At 39.0% G+C, this 22720-nt stretch overlaps 1 protein-coding gene across 1 annotated transcript; it reads right to left on the bottom strand.

Annotated features, from left to right (window-relative positions):
- Positions 1–1693: 1693 nt before the first annotated feature.
- PIWIL1 (piwi-like RNA-mediated gene silencing 1) lies at positions 1694–22003 on the bottom strand. Its single transcript, XM_009888094.1, has 20 exons — positions 21923–22003; positions 18626–18747; positions 17732–17868; positions 15999–16213; positions 14775–14896; positions 14059–14139; positions 12939–13136; positions 12450–12561; positions 10125–10245; positions 9396–9513; positions 9107–9221; positions 7952–8139; positions 7305–7377; positions 6780–6980; positions 6375–6478; positions 5795–5865; positions 5104–5257; positions 4073–4198; positions 2784–2930; positions 1694–1811 (listed from the first exon to the last, which is right to left on the bottom strand). Exons 1-20 carry the CDS (start codon positions 22001–22003, stop codon positions 1694–1696), a joined length of 2604 nt encoding a protein of 867 aa, XP_009886396.1.
- Between the last annotated feature and the right edge of the window lie 717 nt (positions 22004–22720).

Raw genomic sequence — 22720 nt, 5'->3', positions numbered from 1 at the left:
CTTGTGACAGGTATAAATAAATGATACATAACTAGGAAGAAATACTAAATACTAAGCAGCGATTAGGGAAAGCTACCACTGTATGACATCAGGAAAACCAAAATATTTGCCACAACACCCCTATTCCTCTCCATTACAAATTTCACATGGAAGGAAGAGGTTGGTACCGTTCTCTTAGCCAAGCAGAAAAAAAACCCTCAACTAAATAGAAGTTATAGAGCTCCCTCATTTTCCAGAGCTGTGGACAGCTGCTGATTAAAGGCTCATCTCAATGCAAGACTCTGGAGCTTTCCAGAGGTAAAGAATGGTTAGAAAGTTACACTAGCATCCCTCACACAGTATGTCCAAAGCCCAGTCTTGAAGGATGCACGCAAATACATCTAACAGGATCAAATAAGCAATGATTACAGCAACAACTTTATTTAAATCTCAGAAAGAAAAGGAACAAGGTTCACAACAAGTTAGTTAAAACAAAAACCAAACACACAGCACCAATCCAAGTGCTTCCATATGCACTAGTTTGACTCTCCAAAAAACGCAAAATGCAAAAATCTGAAATCAGCTTCCATCAACAAAACTGCTGTTTGCTTTACAAATTAAGCTACTCCTGTTGAATAGTTACCAATTTAAGCCATACAGACCTAAGTATTTGCCATTACTTGGAACTGCACAACCAAAAAAAAACCCCCATGAACAGTAAAACTATCAACTTTTTTTTGCACATCCTCATTTAACAAACACGCAGTTAAACGTCAACCACAAGATTAGTTCATTCCAGTTATGAATTTGCAGTTGTCTAAGATGATTTACTCACACTGTGTAGTAAATACAAAGTTACAAGACTAAGAAAAATCATGTCAGTAGGACACCCGTCACAGCCCCCTGAAAAGCTTAGACGAAGCCATCACTTTTTGTGGAGAGAATACTGTAGACTTAGGTAATAAAGGTGTTCTTAAAGCTGTGATACAATACAGAAATAAATTTTGCCTCTGACACCTGTTCCTGAAACTTTGGTATACACAGAACTACCTCCTCAACTATGCCAGTTTGAAAAGCCCCTCCTCACTCCCCTCTACTCCCAGGGAGACACAAGTGAGCACAAGACAGTTTCTAGTTAGTCTGCAAATCACTGACAAGGGCAAGTATTAAAGCCCTTCCATAGGTTCTGCAGCACTATGCAGTCTTAAAACAAAGCTTTGATAACCAAGAATGGCTGACAGACCCTTTTTAAGATCCAAAATAGTTTAGGAGACAAAATTGTGCCCTCATTTTAACAGCCAAGAAAAACAAGGCAGCAACAATTGCATTTTGAAAATTAGAAGTGTAATGTGCTAACTGGAGAAGTTTGGATTTTGGTCTGCATAACTATCTTATCTTGTGTGCTAAAAATAATTCTGTGTAAGACTTCCCCAAAACATAAATAAAATTAAGAACAACTGATAATCTTTTGTGAAGAATCCCAGAAACACTTTAGGAAAGAAGTATTAAAAATATTGTATAGTTTCTAAAGCAAGCAGAGACCTATTCAAAATGCACATCTCCTGTTTCAATGCAACAGAAGCTCCACAACTGCACATACTCATTATCCACAATAACAACGCAACAACAACAGCCACCACCCACACAAAACCCCACACAATTCTACCTTCCCTAGAAAGGAACTGCACTGTTTTTTATAGCTGGTGGCTCAACTTCAAAGATAGTAAAGTCTGTCTGAAAGCAACAGGTTTGGTTCTCGGTGAATACTCTGACCTACGAGGAAAGCCAGTTTATGAGCATACTGGCAAGGAGCAGGTACTCTGATAACACCCAAAAAAAAAAAAAAAAAAAAAAAGAAAGAAAAGTATTTTCAAGTCATTTAAATTAGCATGCATTCACTGTAACAAAAAGTCCTGGAATTCAAAGGTTTGGATACATATGAAATTTATATACCCTGCAGTTTTTGCAGATTTGTGAAACAACATTACATACACTGAACACCTTAAAAAAAAGTGCTTTATAGAAGAATAGATGCAGAAAGATTCCCAACTCTATTACCCTCCTCACTCTGAAAAAGCCTCTTACACAGATTTACATTTGATGCTGGATCTCATGGAAGGTGGGACATGGGTAAGTCACATGAAATATTTATGACTACTAAACTGGCAGACCTAAAGCACACCTCAGGTATGAGCTGACTGTGTGCTGATCTGGGCGTGCAACAGAAGAAGCCTCAAGGGAAATGGAGGAACACAGTTCCAAGTCCACACAAAGAAATAAGTATTTCTGCAGGTAAGAAATAATCATGTCAGTTTTGCTTTTGACATAGAAAAGGTTTCTTTCACAGAAAGGGTTGTTAAGCACTGGAACAGGCTGCCCAGGGAAGTGCTGGAGTCGCCATCCCTGGAGGTACTTAACAGATGGGCAGATGTGGTGCTGAGGGACATGGTTTAGTGGTGGTTTTGGCAGCGTTAGGTTGATGGTTGGACTTGATGATCTTCAAGGTCCCTTCCAAACTAGGCAATTCTATGATTCTATAGAATTTGGAAATAATATTCAAAACAACAAGTATTTTCTAGTGAGAATAAAGATTACTGTAGTCTTCAGACTACAAAGAGATCACGTAAGTATAAAATGTGTAGTTCTCAAACCACCACACTAGGTGAAGAGGCGTCCTTGCAGGCTTTTTCGATCCGCATGGCTGTTTTAAGGACATCCTTTTCTACCTTCTTGTGGGTTGTTATTACATAGAGATGCACAATCTTAGAAGAAAAGATTATTGTTTCCCAGAGGAAATACTTACCGACCAGTTATAGTACATGTGGCAAAGTTTGTAGGTTAAACGTTGTAAGTGATCTGGTTTCAGACTGCTAGTGTCGTAAATCACGTTATAATGAGTGGGTGCAACACAACCATTTCTCACTGCCTGACTCACAATAAAGAAGTCATACCTGTAATAGAAAAAACAAACCCCCAGAAGTCTGATACAGAAAGAGCTGTTTTTCTTAGAAAAATGCAAGTCCCCATGACTTATTCTTAATTATTTTTTTCAAGTCACTTTACACATATTGAGTAAACTTCAAAAGTATGCCTACGCTTTGGTCACCAAATAATCAGTTTCCTTATATCTGAAAGGGCAGGAGATCTGAAACAATGTAAGTAATCTTATTATGTGGAACAGGTCTTAAGACCATGAAGATCTCCACCATTCACCATATACAGTTTGCCCCTCCCAATAACCCCTCTGCACACGCACTTGGCGTACGCTCCTCATCTGCTCTAGCACCCCAAGCCATGTTTGGATGTTTGTCACCTACCACACCACTCAGAACACCTTGCAGTCAGACACTAAAACACAAAAGAAGAAAGGCAAAGCTACCTATGAGAACTGTGCACTGCCACAGAATACTGCATTATTTCCTGTCCACTCCAGCATCCCTTGACCAAAGTCAAACCTTCCATCACACACTCAATAAGCTTTGCATTTCCCATGTACCTGACCTGAATTTCATGAAGTGCAACTTGCAAAAACATTCAATGCTAACAGCAAGCAAGTGAAGTCAATGAAATCTATGTACATGTTTTACATAATTGTACAATTCTGAGTCTTCTTCCAGTGACTTCCCAACCACCAAAGACTGGTTCCAACACTTGCTCATAAATTTTGTTACTTTGTAAAGGGGCATTTTATGTGCAATGTCAAACTGCAGCCAGGCAGAATTTCATTTCAGTTAACGACACCTGAGCAATCCTATCAATAGTCACTCAATCAGTACTGAACCTTAAAACACATAAAAAAAATTTTAAAAAAAAGAAACACCAAAAAGTGAAACACATATGCTTACTTAAAGCATATGTAATACTGCAATATCTACAAATACTACATTATCGGTAACCATGAAATACTGCATAGCGAAATCCTAAAATTTAAGCCTCTCCATTTCTTTCATCTACACATTACTATGATGTCTTTTCAAGAGGACAGAAGTGTGGCAAGTATTCCTCTACTTGATCCCACAGTCAATTTAGTACCAGCTACGTTTCCTTTATCAAGTCACCAGCAAACAAGAGTTCTACTTCTGTACCAACTTACCATTCTGGTCTGGTAACCTCCACATCAACAACAGTACCAGGGGGTGGGTTTTTAAGTGCTCCACCACTCTGTGCAAAGAATCTGGTATTCACTCGTTTCTTCACAACTATCACAGTAAGTCTTGGACTAAAGTAAATGAAAACAAAAGAAAAAACACCAGAACTATTGTGCAAAACTGCACTGAGCGTATTTCAGGAGCAGATTCTCAAGAGCTTCAAATTAGATGCCATTCTAGAGTTCTCCAGGGCGTTAATTTCACATACAAGTCTTCACTGATTTAGATTAAATAGGACACTGTTCGTAACTTTAGAGTTTTAGTTTCTGGTGCAACTTTGATACTATTTCTCACCAATCCAGCTTATATTTAACATCATAGGCAGGAACACAAAACAGACCAAAAAGGGATCTTTTAAAGACAGATCTGATTTCTACTATCTCTATACCTCATTGTTTCATATAGAAAACACTGTTTTAACAGTATTTTTGGTAAAGAGCAAGCCATAGACAGAAGGAGTAAGAACTTCAACTCCTACTTAGCTGTAACTTGTTTTGTGCTCTGCTTGCCTGCAAGGTCAGGAAACATTTTCATTTTTCAGAGCAGATTAAGAAACCAAGTCACTGCCGCTGATAAGCTTTAAAGCAGAATGTTGAAAGCTACAGAACATAAGTGACTGGACAATAGATAGTCCTTTTGGAAGTGGAAAGAAAAAATGGACCTACTGGACACATGTGATAGTAATCAGACTATCATCATTGGAAAAAAGTATTAATTACCATATGCATCAAGAATGCCTAAAGAATATATGTGTCTACCTGTGTATTGAATGTGGTGCACGTACTAAAAATTTTCTATTCTGCTACAAGTTAGGTATCTCAAATCATGTAGACAAATATCAGAAAAGCAGTTATTTGAGCTCAAGTAAAAATAAACAAGGATGAGACAACACAACCTTCATCTGTAACCACTTTTTGGATCCCAGGGTGTATTTCTCTTGCAGTATAAAAACGGGGGTTGGTGGAAACAGACTTACTTGTAATCTTTACCAACACTCTTCAAGCAATCCAGAAATTGAGGCACTTCGTAATTAACCAAAGTATGTAGCTGTCCATCTCCTACACCATCACGATACACAATAATACGAGAGGGCAAATACTTATTCCACTTGAACCAGTCTCTTAGAGCAGCTTAAAAAAATTACAAAGAGTAAAAGCTGTTAGCTATAATGATAATTCACTCAAAAAAAAAAAACCCACAGATTTTTATTACTGGAAAAACAGCAGTAAGTTTTGAAACCTAACATCCTCAGTCTTTCAGTAACCTGAAACAGGCATGCATCATGATACACAAATGTTATCTGCAAAAAGAATTCTGGTTTACCTGTGTACTGACACAAAAATAAAGAACTTAAGGACATTATCTACTCCACCAGCCTCTTACAGAAAGGAGTCGTCATCCTTTAAATCCATCTCCTTTAAGGCATTCTTTCAAGTGCCTTGATAAGTAATATTTAATCATCATTAAGAAATATGGGAATCAATGAAAAAATGTACATGAAATGTTATTAATTTTCAGCAATATTTAGAACTGTATTTTTAATCTGTTTTTTTCTAAGTGCAAGCTGGTAATGCCTCTGCTCAAGGCAGCTGAGGCGGTATGTTTTGAGGAAGCTAAACTGTCACTCCTTAGATCTGACTCCACAAGAGCAGAAAGCCTTCCCTTACTTTGCAAGCAGACCTTGAGCCCATCCACAAGCTCTTGCCCATGACCTTGAACAACACAGCGGGAGAACCACCTGTGAAGAACAAAATAAAAGATGACCTTCAAAGTGCTTCACAGGCCTACTTCAATGAAGTGATATTTAAAATTGCTACAATGACTTAGTCTTTAAGGCTATTGTGGGTCAAGGCAGTCAAGCAAGAGTTAATGTACAATGAGAATCCTTCCCTCACAAAGCCCCTGTGGTAGTCAGTACCTTTGCACCATGTGCAATTCCTCTCTCTAAAAACTTCTGCACAAGTCAGCTCGCCTCACAGGTGAGCCTGTCACCCCAATGCCCTCTATTCATCCCAGCCCTTGCCCCACCATTTGCCCCCTCTCCCAAGCACTGTGGAAGAAGGACAACGCTATTCCTTAAGGGATGCAATGGAAAAAACAACTCAATATATAGTTCATATTAACAATGTACAGTAGATCAATTTGGATACTTTCATGATGGCCCACCACATCCCCTTAGCTGAAAATTAGCTTGAATGATAAAGATTCTTTCCTTTTTTTTTTTTTCCTCTGGCATTCAAATCTTACCGTGTCATTGTTTGATTCAGGTTAGCTACAAATCCTGCAATTGAGTGCTTTCCAGACAAAGTGTCATGGTAACAATCAATTCCCACAACCATTACTTGTTTCAGCTTAAAAGGAATCAATACAGAACATGTATTAGTATGTGAAGACATGCCAAAACACCTATCATCTCATCTAGCACAACAAGATCATGACATAAGCTGTATGGTTTCAGGACACTTAAGCAAATCATGGGCACTGAATTCTTGAATTAAATGTTTCCTTATATCTAATGTCACGCCTCTTCTCACAGACACAAAGAGAACTACACAAAGAATATCCAGTTTTCTTTCCTAGGGAAAAAGGCTTGCTTTTTACATAAGGCTCAGTAAAGAAAACAGTTATGACTTTTTTAAAAAAATAACTTACGGGGATCTCAATGCTCCAAAGCTCTCCACCCATTTTACAGTTCATTTGTAAAGCAATTTTTGTTGCTATGGCCATAGCAGTCTGAGGCTTGCTTAAAGTGCGAGCAAGCACACATTGACTTGGAATGGGACAATCTGTGCATAAGTATTTCTTGATAGCATCGTATTTATCCTTTCGGGAACTAGACAAAACACAAACTGCCTTCAAAGAAAGAAAAAAAAAATGTTTTTAAGAAGCTGCATTCTGAGATTTACGCAACAGTTGTAGCTCTTTAGAAAAAGTTTCTTATGCTCAAGAGAAATATTCGAGTGCTCGCAGTTAAAGGAATACCTGGAAAGATTCAGTGCCTATGCTTCAGTGCCAAGTACAAATGCTCTTTTCCAGAAGGATATTCATAGTTAGTCTGTATGAGTAGTAGATACTCATTGGCTAAGGGGCATTCATTTCTGAGAATGAATACCACTAGTCTTAAAACACCAATTACAGAGATGAACATGATTTGAAATTATGGATTCAAATACATACTATGTTTGTGTCAGGAGTAATACTTTGCTGTAAAACCCTTAAATAAGCTTCTGTTCTATCTTCTACTTCAATCCTGAAAAGGAAGATGAAAAACGCTAACATGAAGAAAAACAACTAACAGCTATTGAAACTCCACCAAAAATGTAAGTGCTTATTATGCATCAGTACTGTATGAAGTGTCACATTTTGAAAATTAAGAGGAATCATCCCAACTTAGGCTTCCAAGAGAAATGAAATTCAAAATTAAAAGCAAGCACAGGAACACAAAGGAAGATATCTGCAGCGAGAACAAATCAGAACACATCCAAAGTCAGCAAGAAAATATATATTTCTTGTATTACATACAGCTCCACTTGAGAAGGTTTTGCTCAATAGCTATGTGTCTAATACTGTTTGGTTTTGGCATGCTTTAACCCCCAGTGAAAGCTTTCACAAATGAATGCATGAGTAAGAAAATCATTCACTAGAGAAAACTGAACAATTTGTGTACTGAAAGCAACTTTAATAAAAAAAAACTCACAGAAGTCAGTAGTGTGACATACTATACTATCTCCTCATTTAACAGCCTAAGCATACTAACAAATACGCCTTAATAAGTATAGAAAGCTGATTAAAAAAAAAACAAAACACATTTTAAAGACACTTACATGGTTGCTTTGTTCATTCTGATTCCCATAGATGGAGTGACTTTAAATAGATTTTGAAGTAATGTATTAGCAATATCATAGTTGCGCCGAGTGTATATTAATAACCAGTTATCCAGAGGCTTTGCACAGATTAAGGGAGCTCCCCTAGTTTCCTTTGACCAATCAGCAAACTGAGGATTGTAATCAAACTGCAAATAAGAGATGGTGGAGAAAAAAAAAAAAGAAAAAAAAATCAACACCCTACCAAACAAGCTACATCACAACTACTTCCTGACACGCTTCGAGAACAGATGGTAACACTTCTACCCAGAAATGACTTGATTTTTATCTGGTCTTTTACTGCTATTGTCACTAACTTCCAATAAGCTTTATCTAACCCTTTCAAGAAATCCTACACTCATCTGCGTAATTGCGAATGAAGCATTTGAAATTTATGATTCTTAGCCAGGTAAGTTGTTACTATTTGCCACACAGGTTTTGTGCTACAAAGAGACAGCTGTTTATGTATTGACTTATTTTTCTCCAATTTTTCTTTTTAATAACGCAACTGCTTGAGAAAAAGTATTATAAAGAAGATATCAGATCTCTTCAATAACAATAATAAAAGCTTTACCAAATACATTATCTTAATCTGTATATCTGTGTAAAATGCTGTCTTCCATCTAGCATCCATTCAAAACAAAAAGACCTCTACTACAGAGCAAGTATACCATGTTTTATAGCAATTTATGACATAATTGAAATCCAAGTTATTCACATTGAAGAATCACCCCACCTTTGAGTGAACAGATACTGTATGTGTTCTATCTACTGAACTGAAATGATTAGTGGCTTTTCATTTGAAAGCCTTGGTATTTTAATAAATGGAAACTAACTAGAAACATCTCTAGTCTCCTAGTTTGCATATCTGAAGTGACTTTGTTTAGACAGAAGGACTGTTTTGCAAGGAAGAGACTATTGTAATGCAAGCCAGAAGACTCTTCAGGGGGTTCTAAACAGAACTTGTAAAAAATTTAAGAAGTTTGCGAGTCTCCTCTCTGGACAGACTTGTGTATAGCATTTTCATAATCATTTATAAACCAACAAGTAGTATTTCCTTCCTTAATAACTTGTTCATCAGTGACAGATCCAGAAGATTTTAGAAGTTATATTTACCACATTTCCTGATTGAAGGATCTTTTCTCCTTGAATAACTCTTCCCGAAAAGGATAATAAATTAGAATCAAAGCTTAAACCCCAGTCTCGGAGTTCCTTCTGAACATTATCATCTCTGTTTAAAAAAAACAAGATTTAAATTAAAACAAGGAAATTTGTTCTTGCTGAGACTTTTCTTTTTTTTTTTTTAAAAAAAACAGTACAATTTTCAAAGTTTTGTTGCAAGAAATTAGTTTATCATACAAACTTTTAATCACAAAGAATTACAGAAGATAGTAAGGTAGCATACTTTCGGATGTAGTCAATAAGTCTTCCAATTTCACACTTCCTTTGCTCAGGTGGCAGTCGTGTATGACTAGACAAGTCCTTCATCATATTAAAATCATTACGCATCTTCTCAGTTAATCCTGTTAACAGCAAAACCTTTTTCTGAGTAAAAGTTAAGACTACGAAAAGTAAATTTGCAAGCCATGCAGATTAACCATGCATGTAGTGCAGACAAGTAACATGAAGTCTTTCAGTTGCTCCCTGTAAATTCATTCCCACCTGCACAGTGAAAAAAAAAATCTGTATGTTTGCACTTCAGAGGAGACCACACAAGACATGCAGCTCTTTATTTACATTTCCAAAGAAAAACAAGACACTGCCAAGATGGACCGGTACTGCTAGTGCAAACTGAGTATCTCAGAGGAAAATACATATTTTTGTATCTTACAAAATTATCAATTTATAGCAAACTTCTCCTTTTCAACAGAAGTTCTACTGCCAAAAAACTCTACAAGTTATCAGTGGGACAATGTTGAACACCATACATAAAGACTATGCAACATCAAAACCCCACAAACTTTTCAGCCTCATTTAAATATCTAATCTTTTAACCACAAAACTTGTTTCTAAACTCACATTTATACAAACAAAACATTTCTACTTAGCTTGACAAGAGGCTGCTGTCAAAATATCAGTTTCAGTAAGCATTATGGTTTGACAGATGCTTTGATACGAAAAAATGCTACAGTACCTGTTAAGAAGCACAGCTCTGGAATTAGAACCACAGGTCCTGGCATCATGTTTCCTCTCTTCCTCTTAGACTGACTGATCAAGACAGGTTGATTCAAGTCAGTAATTTCTTGATTATATTGCTGTATTAGAAATATATTTTGTATGTTAGTTTATTCATAATAAACACTCAGTTTTCTTCATAATGCTGCTCATTTTAGAAAATGAGTATTTTTCCTGAAACAAACAAAAAGAAAACAAAAGCAACCAGAAACTTTATTGTAATTAGCACATTTAACATGAGAAGAACTGGTTTTGTCAGAAAAGACTAAATAGGGAAGCACTGCTCTCTATTGGTGCCACCAAATTACTGACTTGTAAGAGGCAGAAGAGTTGTTTCTGTTGTCTTGCTCGAGGCAGTATCACCCAGACTATCTAACTCAAGATTAAGATGCTCATTCCAGTTCAGTATTGGGCAAAGTTCCTGGCCTACAGAGCAATTTAATTCAAGACATCACAAGAATCAAACAGGATTCCAAGTGAAGTCTCTGAAATTCAGCCCTCCTGCAACCTTTCCTTGCATCTAGCAAGAGCTGGTCTGTCTAGCAGTCACTAATTCAGTTTAGGAAAAAAAAAAAAAGCACAAAACAATAAATATAAAAAAAAAAACACACAAAAAGGTGACACAGTCCAATAGTCAAATAAACCACACCTCAGTTTAACACTTTCTTAAAGAGAACCACACCTCAGAAACCACCCAAACGATAGCATTTAAAAAGAAGTGAGATCACAGGCAAGAAGGCAGAGCAAATTTATCATTTATAAACTCCATCCTGAACTAGAATGGATAATACAAATTTTGCTTCTAGTTTATTAAGTCCCATCCTGTTTTACAGTTAAAACTGATGTGCAGAAAGATTTCACAATTATGGTGGTAGGCCTCAATGGTAGAGGAGGTTAAGCTATAAGAGATATGCACAAAATTTGTTTTAAAGAACGAAAAGTATCAAACAGTAATTTCTCTTAAGATGACTGTCAATATATTCTCCCTCCAGTAAATTACCAGCAAACTTGCTGAGGGTACACTCTGCCCCATCACCCAGATCATTAATAAGAGACGCTAAACAGGACTGGACACAGTATTGACCTCTGGGGTACACCGCCAGTTACCGGACTCCAACTACACATTACACCACCAATCACCACCTTCTGGGCCTGCCCATTGAGCCAGCTTTCAATCCACTTCATTGTCTGCTCATCCAGCCCACGCTTCATCAGCTTCTCTATGAGGATCTTATGGAAGACAGTGTCAAAAGTCTTACTGAAGTCCAGGGAGACAGTATCCACCTCTCTCCCCTCATCTACCAAGCCAGTCATTTCATCACAAGCTTGACTTTCACTTGGTGAAGCAATGCTGACTATTCCTGATGACCTTGTCATTCCCATGCCTGGAAATGGTTTCCAGGAATAGCTGCTCCATCGGCTTCCCACAGATCAGTGAGGCTGACTGGTCTGTAGTTCCCTCCATCATCTCCCTTGAACTTCTTCAAGATAGAGTGACATTTGATTTCCTCCAGTCCTCAGGCACTTTTCCCCTATCACCACCATCATTCAAAGATTATTGACAGTAGCCTCACAATGACATGAGCCAGCTGCCTCAGTTACTTGTAGGTGCAACCCATCAGGGCCCATGGACTTCGGTATGCCTAATTTGCTTAAGCATTCCCTGACCTGATTCTCCTCCACCAATCCTGTGTCCTCCTTGCTCCAGACTTTTCCCTGGTCTCCGGGGCCTGGGAATCCTGAATCACAGTCTTCCTAGTAAAGACTGAGGTGAAGGGACATTCAGTACCTCATCTTTTTCCACATTCTGTCACCAGGGCCCTGCCTCATTCACAGCAGTAGGGTCAAGTTTTCCTTAGTTTTCCTTTTGTCACTATGTACTTACAACAGCCCTTCCTGTTGCCTTTAACATTCCTGGCCAAATTCAATTCCATTTGGTTTTAGCTTTCCGAACCTCATTCCTGCATGCTGGGACAATGTCCCCATATTCCTCCCTGATTACCTGTCCTTGCTTCCACCTTCTGTATGCTTCCTTTGAGTTTTCCCAGGAGCAACTTGTTCATCCATGCAGGTCTCTTGGCATTTTTGCCTGACCGACTACTCGTTGGGATGAACTAATGCTGAATTGGTTACTTACTGCTCTCAGATTATATACTATCTATTAAAAATAAAATTCTACCAAAGAAAATTATGATGCATGGATTTGTAATTCATAAGGAAACCTCTAACAATGCTCCAATGTCTCTAAAACATAACACACACAGAGACAATTAAGTTTCCATACCCTTTTGTAGTAGTCCACGTAGCTGATCTCAGAACCATCTGCTTTTCTAAAGGTACACTGTGGATTGGCATCCCAGTCAATGTCATCAACTCTGTATGTTCTGTTATTGTACCTAAATAAACAATTTCATGAGTCTTTTTTTAAATCTTAACTCAAATAGAAAAGAAATAGAACTGCAAGATATAAAAGTTAATAGCAATACTCACATAAGTTTAAAGTTTTGCCCCTATCAGGAACAGTAACTTCAAGTTTTTAACTGTAGCAGACTACCAAGTCTACTAAAAGCTCAACTGTAATAAAACCAAATGAAAACACAACTAATCCAGTATGCACGTCCTGCTTTTGCAAATGCTGTAGCCTTGATTAGTTTTCTAGTGTGACAATGGTATCATTTTCATACTTTCTGATGCTTCATTGTATACTTCAGGACATGGAACGTCCAAAAAAATAAATACATCTCCAAGATGGCAGGAGACTAAAGAGACTTACTTTGTAAGAACAATTAATCCTATCAGCTCCTTAGCACAGGCATCTCTAAATCTTTGCTCTTCAACCTGGTAATATAGACTGTACATAAAATCCAACACTGTTTCACTGCGAAGAACCTTATAGCTCACATCTGTACATAACATAATGCTTTCCTCATACTGGAGGATAGAACTTGTGAAGCCCGGCCAAACCATCAATCTGTCAAAAGAAAACATACAGAATCTTAACATGCTTTAAATCATCTCTAGTCGCACCCCTTGAGTTATTTCTGTCCACTGTCCCAGACACTAGAAAGCAGTTAAGACAAAAAGAAATCATTATGCAAATATAAATAAGCTCCTGAAAGCTAACAAAATGAAAAATACTTTACATGTAGGTATCTTCAGTCAACTTCAGTTATATTGCTCCATCATTCAAGTAATCTGCTTTTATCTGAAGTGAAAGAAAGAGCTCCTCAAAGCCTAAGAAATCCATTTCATGCTATCAGTCTTAAACATCTTGCATACAAAGTGTGTGGGTATTCAAGACACTTGAAAGAGAATGAGAGCAACAGTTCATCTAGTAGAACGCTGTCCAGTTTCTTCCACCAACCAGGTGATGCAGGCTAGGTTAACGGCAAGGAGTACACCACAGCCATATCATGGGGCCCCACTCAGACTCAAGCTTACTAACTAGTACAATAGGCCTAGGGCTAGCCAGAAACATCAGTCACATTGCAGGGAACAGGGACAAGACGTGACAGCTAACAATAGATGAGTGCCAAAACCACCCACCCAGCAGGGTATGGCCAGATATCAATTTACATAGCAGATTAAATGGCTTTCAGAAAGAAGGCTGGATGTTCCTGAGCTTTTTAAGAATTAAAAGATCTCAGCCTTACGGACATTTAAGCAAGTTTTCTGAAACTGCAATAAAATGTAATAGCAGAACACACACTGGCAATGAGTAATGAGATCCTACACATAAAAGAAACTAAGTTAGAAGAATGAGGTCTCATACTTCCCAGGAGTAATGGTTTAAGTCCATGGTTTTATTACAAGATAAACCACCAGAGCAGTTATCAAAATATCCTCCTTCCTCCCTGCAAACCTCCTAAACCCGAGTATCCTTTTTGTCAAACCTGTGATTAGGGATGCTGATTGGGTCACTGGGGTTGTAATAGTTACGTCCAATCTGCTGCAAATTCAACATCTTCAAAAGCCTAGAAGTTGAAATATGGATGTCATTTACCATTATTATTCAGTTTATCAAACTATGCATGGTCCTGTCCCTCTGCACCACCTCATTTTTGTTCATCTGACTAGATAAAACAGTCACAAATATGAACTTCCCATTAAACTCAATTTAGAAAGGCCATGGACACTTATTAATGACAATTAATCAGTTGAGAATAAGTTAGCATACAACCCAACCCTTCACCAACCAACTGGAAGTAGCAGTCTAAACAAGCTATGTTTCAGATGAACCAGGTACCAAGGTTAAGTGGAAAGACCACAGCAAAAAAAGTAATTTTCCAGTTCAAGGTCCTGCATTACTATTTGCTTTAAGAGGCAAACACAGAGACAGGACTAACTGCCTAGAACAGTTAGCACTCCAGTGTGAATCTCCTTGCTAATAGAGAATGTATAAACTTATTTCACATTAACGTGTGCCAGAAACACGCATATAAATGCACACTAAAACGTTGCCACATGTGGTTGACCACATAATAACAATAGCTACAAAAGCTTAAAAATTTACATTATTGATTTGTAGTCCATTCTTTGGAAAGGAAAAATTTAAGTCAGATATTTTTAGAGTGACTTCTTATAAAGATGTGTAACTGGGACAACAAACCTTCTAAAAATGATGTTGTAAAATTGCAGACATGTAGGTGAAGTAGGTGGCAACTCATTAGTCAATGTGATCGTTATCTTTACATCCTCTCCATTTCGAGTCCTACTAAACACTTCAGTAACCTGAGAAAGTGAAGTTAGGTTAATAAAGCTAGTAGCAAACAGGGCTACACCTGGACTTTGCTCCATTAATATTGAATTGAACTTGTACATTAAGATTCTAGGTAATAATTCAACACTTAACTGAAACAGAAATTTTATTTCCTGCTATTACTGTAAAATACAACCTAAAATGCGTCGTTCCTTTGGGTGAAGACAACTACTGGAATAGAATGGAGGCCATACCCAAAGCAGCTGAACTTAAGATGAAGACAGGGAGATCACTTACCAATCACCATCATGGGAAAGATTTGAGGAAATAAACTTAATATATTACCAATTAATATCTAATTATTGATTCAGGTACTGGGAGGCAAAGAGACAAACATTAACACACATAGTGAAAACATCTTCCTCCTCTCCCTTTTCCGGGCTCAATTTCACTCCGGACTCCTCTGTCCCTGCTCTGCTGACACCACTGGTTACACTCAGTCCCTTCAGGGGGGCCATGAGTGGCACAAGAGGCACAGGGGAAGGCAGGGGTTACCGTCAGTACACAATGTTTTCCCTCCACTGCTCCTTTCTTCTCAGATTTTTCTTCTGCTCTGGCCCTTCCCCCCCCCCCCCCGCCTATATTACAAGAAACAGAGAGGTGCCAGCAACTCTGCTGATGGGCTCAGCTCTGGTCTGTGTTGGGTCCATTGTTAAGCCAGCTGGAAATGGCTGCGTACAAAACAGGGTAGCCCCTAACCTCTTCACACAGGGCCCACCCCAGAACCCCCAGCTACCAAAACCTTGCCACATACAACCAATACATCCACCCTTTCAGTTATGCTGGATCTTGAAATAGAGGATTTATGAAAAGATCTAAGCAGAAAAAAAAGAAAAACACTGCCTATACTATCCACTTCTGTGTAGAGGATTCTTCTGACCTGCAGAGCCTAAGCATTAGAATCAGAAGTTTACTACCAAATTCCTTTACACAAGCAAATTAGCTTATACTAATATATTCAACCCAACTAAACGCAGCTCATGGGACATCAATTCTCTAACTTCACACAGACCAGTAAGAAACATCACAAAATGCAAGTCAAAATAAAAATAAAATAGCATTCTCATATCATACCTTATTCCCTAGGTTTTTTGGCAAGAATAATATTGATCCATCAAATGCATGTGTCTTTCCAATTAGCTCTTCGTGCTGAAAGAGCAAAGCTGATCGAAGACGGCGTGCTTCCATCTCAGGACTATAGCTAACGTGGTACTGATATAAAGCCCACTGGGGCCGAGACATCAAACGGAAGTAATTTGTAGTTAATTTTATCACAATACCTGAAGAACCTAAAATGAGAGGCAAACATAGTAGTAGTTACAAATTTTTACCAGTTTATAGTAATACAAGAGCTTTGAGAAATTTTAAAAAACTAAGGCATTCACACAAAGATTACAGGTCAGTTGTGTTCTGTGACTGTTCTCAGTAGCTCAGTAAGCTACAGGAAATGCTCACACAGGCATAGTGTTATCATAGACACCCACTTATAAAAAGCTCTAATAATTCCTTCAGCCATCAGGAAAACTCTCACATCAAATGAGGTAAGCATTTAGGCCAGTAACCCTCCCAAAGGTAGGGACATGAATAGGTACTCGAGATGAATTTCCACCAAAACATAAACTTCTGTTGTGGACAAATTAATCTTTCTTTACATGAATTATAAACATAGAACAAACACTAACAGAGTTGTCAATCACTACAGATATCCATATTTCCATTCATATGTGACAACATGACATTTGTTCTGGTATTTCAAGATTTTTCAGACAGACAAGCTCCAAATCACTCAAAGTATTTCTTCATATATTTTCATGTCTCGTTTCAATTTATTTTTGACTTAAAGATGGAAGTCTAATACAAAAAAATACATTGCAGAAAGTTATGGATCATTCATTTAATTTGGATTTCATTACCCTTTTTTTTCTTCCTATCCGAAATACAACACCCCAGATGAAAACAAAAAAGTCCTACCACATAGAAAGTGTATATATTATACTTGAAAACTGTACAAACCTATAGAGAAAACAAAAGGCCAGCAATACAGCTGCTTATTAAGTACAGCAATCCATGATCTAGCATCAGATTAGCTCTAGATAAAAAATCTAGGTGAGAAAGAAAACAACTATATTGCTTCTGGCCCTAAGTGACTTTAGCAGAACTAAGCCCTATCATTCCTGGGCCTGTTGCATGCTCCAGTCATCACTGAATTAAGCAAAAGTAGACTACGGTTGCTGTTACATTACTGTGATGCCTCACAGGGTCACTTGCAATACAAAACTATTATCAGCACAGAACCTGCAGTGTTGAATATTAAAGCAATTGCATTCTAGCAAGACGGCAGGACCATCAAGACAGCCTCCCTTTATTTCTTTTCTTATGCGTGATTTCGTCTCAAGGAAACAAGCACATCACCTTTTATTTGAACTAAAAAGTTTCTTCAGAAGAGGTCTCAAATTCCACATTAGGGGATCTTTACAAATTTGGCTAGGTCAATATGTTACAAATGGAGCTTCTAGAAACAAACCCAGAGAGTCCTGCTTGAAGAAGCGGACATCAGGAACATACAAGGGTCATCGCTTAGGCCTAGACAGTTGCACCTTGAAATGCTACACAACTTCTGTCTGAAGCACTTTGCCATCTGATACGTCATTTTACTGTTCCTCTTCAGATATCAAGAGCAACTCGTAACTTCTTCTAGTACATGATGAAGATTATTTTTTTTATTTGGCTCTCTAGGTGATACTAAAAGCAGAAAACTATTTTTCACTTCAGCTTGCCTATGTGTCTACAGTCTAATATGAACATACCAGTTTTTGATTCTTGAACATGTTTTATGGCTTGCCGAGTATTTACCCCGATGTCATGGAAATCTCTACGACGTCCACCCCTATCTGCTAAAGACAATTCCTGAAATCCTGCCGAAATCTGTAATCCTGTTGTTTTGAAATTTGAGGAAGAGAAATGATTACCATCAACTTTTATATACAAATAAGAATTAAATACAATGCAATTTTGATAGTCATATATATAAAATTAAGAGAAAACATGAAATGTCAAGTTTCAGCTTTTGCTATGTTGTAAATTCATTTTAAAATAGCATTCAGGTAACACATATTAGCTTCCTAATATTTACAGGCAGCTAACTAGTAAGCAAACAGAACAGCTCACTAGCCAGATGAAAAAAGATGTAAACCCTCCAAATCAACAATCTCTTCTGAAAATACAGAGAGGACAGATCTTGCACTTCGGCTATAGCTGGCACCAAAACGTTTAAACACACTGTGATGCAAAATAGGTGAGACACATTTAATTTTCTTATTAATATTCAAGAAAAACAATGAAATATCAAAATGAAATTTACTATTGGTGTTCATGAGGTTAATTGTGCCAACTACTTTCTAATTTACTTCTTTAAACTATTTTAATAGAGGAGATGGTAGAGATGGAGGACAGCAAACTTACCACAGTTTACAAGAGACCTGGTTCAGTTAAACTGTACCTTAGAATGACAACACTACCATCACAAGGTATGTACAGCAAACTTTTCCAAATCTTAGTAATAAGTCTCATTTTCAAAAGAAAAACTAGAAATACAGTCTAAAGAATGTCTTAACCGCATTCTCATCAAAACACTTGCTCTTGTGGGCAATTAACTTTTTCACCCTTTCTGACCTTCTGGCCGTCTCCCGTTCTGGCCTTGTGGAACACTCGGAGTGCCCCTCTGTCGTCCACGGCCACCAGGTTCTTCTGATACTGATGGAGGAACATGTGGCTGCTGAGGCTGCCGAAAGCCAGGTGGCTGACTTGGCAAAGTCTGTTGAACCTGCAATAGTTGGGAACAACTGCTCCTACTGCAACTGAAGAAACAGCATGCTCCCAAGAACACAGCAAAACTAAGTCACTAACCAAGTACCGAATACTCAAATACGTAAGTGTAACAGTTACATAAGGTTAAATCTTTTTTCCTATATTAAGTAGCAGAGTTATTACTCTGTACTTCAAACTCAAAAATAATTGGGTTCAGAAGCATTTTTGTAAGTTAATATTCATTTAACAAGTAGTAAATGCAAGTCTTCTCTTTCTAAACTCTAACTAAAATTTCTGGACTTCTCATTTTTAACAACTCCTCTGATACTTCAAGTAGCTGACTACTTATAACAGCTTTTGTAATTTTAGTGTCTAGTGAATAAATAATATTAAAAAGTGTCACGCCTGGAAGAATTGCAACACACAACCTTCAACCATGAGCAACCTCACAATTCGGAGTTCCATGTTACCGGATTGCAGTCTGCCCCACAAGTTAGTCCCTCCAGGAGTAATCAAGTTCTCTACTTGAAGCGTAAGCAAGCAAGAGGCCAATATCAAGGATGACCATGAAACGTGAGCTACAGAGCCAGCCTGGCTCTGTCTTGTTCTACAAGATTGCAGCAGGAACCCCCTGAACCAGCACCACAACCTGCCAGCAATCCATTCCTGGAGTTCCTCTACTGTTTTGCTCTTAAGAGTTCTTGGTACATGTCTTGTCATTCCCATAAGCATGTTCTGACCCTAAACACTCTGGTGTCGGGCCCTCCACAGGCTGCAGGGGGATATCTGCTCCACCATTAACCTCCACGGGCTGCAGGGAGACAGCCTGCCTCGCCGTGATCTTCACCATAGGCTGAAGGGGAAAATCTCTGCCCCAGTGCCTGGAGCATCTCCTCCCCCTTCTTCTTCACTGAGCTTGGAGCCTGAAGAGTTGTTTTGACTCAAGTTCACACTGGAGTTCTGGCCTGTCCAGTACAGCAGCACAGAAAAAACAGTGATCCCCTGGCCATCTGCCAGCCCAGGAGCATTGCCATTGCTGTTATGAAAATGTTCCCAGGCACAGCAGAGTAAAAGGATAGGCAGTACAGCAAGCAGTGAAGGCAAAAAGCAGCCACTAACGAGCACAAGGCTCTCACTTACAGTAAGGCAAGCAAGCCCCATGGCAAGCACAGGAGCCTGCCAATTAATAGCTAAACAGCAGTAACAGCTATAAATTTGACCTAGCACATTCCAATCAAATCTGTCATTACGTCAACCCTTCAAGCCTCAAGCTGGGCACCATAAAGGACTGTTGTGATTTAATCCCAACCAGCAACCAAACACCCTGCAGCCACTCGCTCACTCCCCCCGTGGCAGGATGGGGAAGAGAATCAGAAGAGTAGAAGTGAGAATGTTCTCTGGTCCAACAGCTAGGCACTGAGCCCGCTATCCTGAGCTGACTATATTCCTTTCCCATCCATTAAAGGATCAGAGCAGAGCTCCACGTCAAGTCATAAACTGAAGCAAGAGATTATGCTGGAATAGGGTTCACTGTACGGGTGTGGGGAAGGCAGTTTTCAACAATCCTATCCTTCATAGAACCACAAGATAATTCAGGCTGGAAGAAACCTCAGGAGGTCTCATCAATCATGAGGTCTCGTCAGGTTGCTCATAGATTTATCACATCTCCAAGGACACAGACCGCACAACCTTGGTAGGCAACCCATTCCAGTACTTGACTGTCCTCATCATGAAAACATTTTTCTTTATGTATAGTCAAAACAACTCGTTTAAATTTATGCCCATTGTGTCTCGTCCTCCCACCATACACCATTACAAATAGCCAAGCTTCATCTTCTTCGTACCCTCTTTGGAGGCTGCAGTCTCCGTGTTGGGAAGGACTTCCCAGGGATTGACCACCCCCATCTTCTTTCCTACCTCTGCAGCAAGAAAGATCACAGGGCTGTTGGGACATTGGTAAGGAATGTAAGCCCCTGACCTCCTTAAATCTCACTAATATTTTTTGATTAAAACCTCAGTAATAAGAACTTGGTCTTATCAAGTATCAGTCCAGTGTAAAAGTGAAATGGTATGCTTCACTTCTACAATACATGCCCAGTTGTTCCCATCTTCCCCTGCACAGATTCTGTTCTCACTTGAATGCGTAAGCCCTCATTTTCAAAACACCTAATAGAAACCCTCTTATTTACATCGTAACCTCTTTTCAACATGCCTTTGGAAACACTTCTGGAACTAAGCCTCTTGGAGGGAGATACATGCAGTCTACATGGTAGAACAGTGGCAGCCTATATAGAAAGGCTCAAACCAAACTTTTCTCCACTCAGACTGCACTGATATTCATATTCCATGTGAAGTACCTAAGCCTCACAGTTTCTTTTACTTTCCTCTTCACCCACAGCATGATACTGATATCACCTCCTGACTTCTGTTAATAATTCTATTCAAGTCAAAGAGACCAAGTTTGAAGTAATCAGGTCTCCCAGGTTTATAAATTCTTCTCCAGGTTCAAGAGGTGCATCAATGCTACTGCTAACGCAAGACACATTTCACTATTTGAGAAACAGAACTGTAAACTACCTTCTATCACGATTTAAATTCATCTGACACTGGCAAGAAATGGACTAGGAACGCTCCTCCAGTCTAATGACATTCTCAAATGAAAAAAGATTATTAATAACTGACAAATTTGAGGAACTGCTTTAAAGATCTCTGGGCACATGGCAACATCTGCAAGTATCAGCCATTTTCAAGCTACAATTTGAAGATGGTACATACACACAAAACAAGCCTAAAACACTCGTTCAAATGCGGAGACAGAAAGTCCTTGATATTAAAATTAAAACCAACAGGAACAGGTCAGAACACCTGCCAGACCCAGGTTCTGCCCAAATATGCAACAGCAGCAGCAGCCTAATATATTCTGCCTCTCTGCAGGGTATCGCAGTAGACAAAGCAGACTATGAAAATGCCTACCTATTTCCACTAGCTCTATTATGAAAACTGTATTACAATAGAGTACTTGCTTGTAAGCATACAAAAATTTCCTTAATAAGAAGGAATTAACATTACTATATACCTGACATAACATATACACACACATATCATCTAACATACATACCAGATATTAAAATAGGAATTAGTTGAGCTATGACATTTCAAAGATGTGCTAATTAAAAAGAGAACCAACTTACAGATGCAGCTCCTACAGAAGGAATAGCAGTCTCCTGTCTTGGAGGTCTTCCTCTTGCTCTGGCTCTAGCTCTTCCTGTCATCTTCTCTTCTAAGACAAACCACCTTCAGCATTTGTGTTCAATCTTTTCCTTCCCCCTCCTTATTCCAATAAATACTATGAGCAATACTATTGCATTTGCCCTTGTTCAATTTCAACTGGTTCAGTAAAATATACCCTCCTCTGCAAACTTCCCAGCTCTTGGATCTCCACACTAACACTGCCACAACAGGGAGTGGGGGAGTTACAGCTTCTTATAGTCGAGTTTGAACCAACTGGCACAGCCCACCACAAATTCTGAGGCTGTGAGGAAAATTGACTAGATGGGACAGCATGGCAGAATGTGCAACCCCAGCCAAGAACAACTCAGGGCTGATGATACTTTCAAGTTACACTTGAGACTCACTTCAGACTAACTTGTTATGCAACTCTAGGCGCAGTGCACACTCCACCCAAAGCTGACACTGACCCTGACCACCTGGTCAACTCCCCAATGAGCCAAAGTGACCCCAGAGACCTGTCCACCCTCTCCCCCCAAAGCAACCCTTCCCTTCCCTTCCCTTCCACATGAGCTCGGCCCACCTCCACCCCTCCTGCCGGGCCCTCGGCCTTACCTCAGCCTTCCCCCGAGCCGCCAAGGGGCTCTGCTCCCTCTCATACACAACGGGCCGTCCTCTTCACGACGCCACACGACTTTGCTCCCGCCGGGGCCAGAAGGCACCCCCACAGCCGAAGGCACTCCCAGACCCGCATAAGAGCG

Source organism: Charadrius vociferus, unplaced genomic scaffold (assembly GCF_000708025.1).
Source record: "Charadrius vociferus isolate BGI_N301 unplaced genomic scaffold, ASM70802v2 scaffold326, whole genome shotgun sequence".
Lineage (NCBI taxonomy): Eukaryota > Metazoa > Chordata > Aves > Charadriiformes > Charadriidae > Charadrius > Charadrius vociferus.
This window is presented reverse-complemented; position numbering and strand designations above follow the sequence as displayed.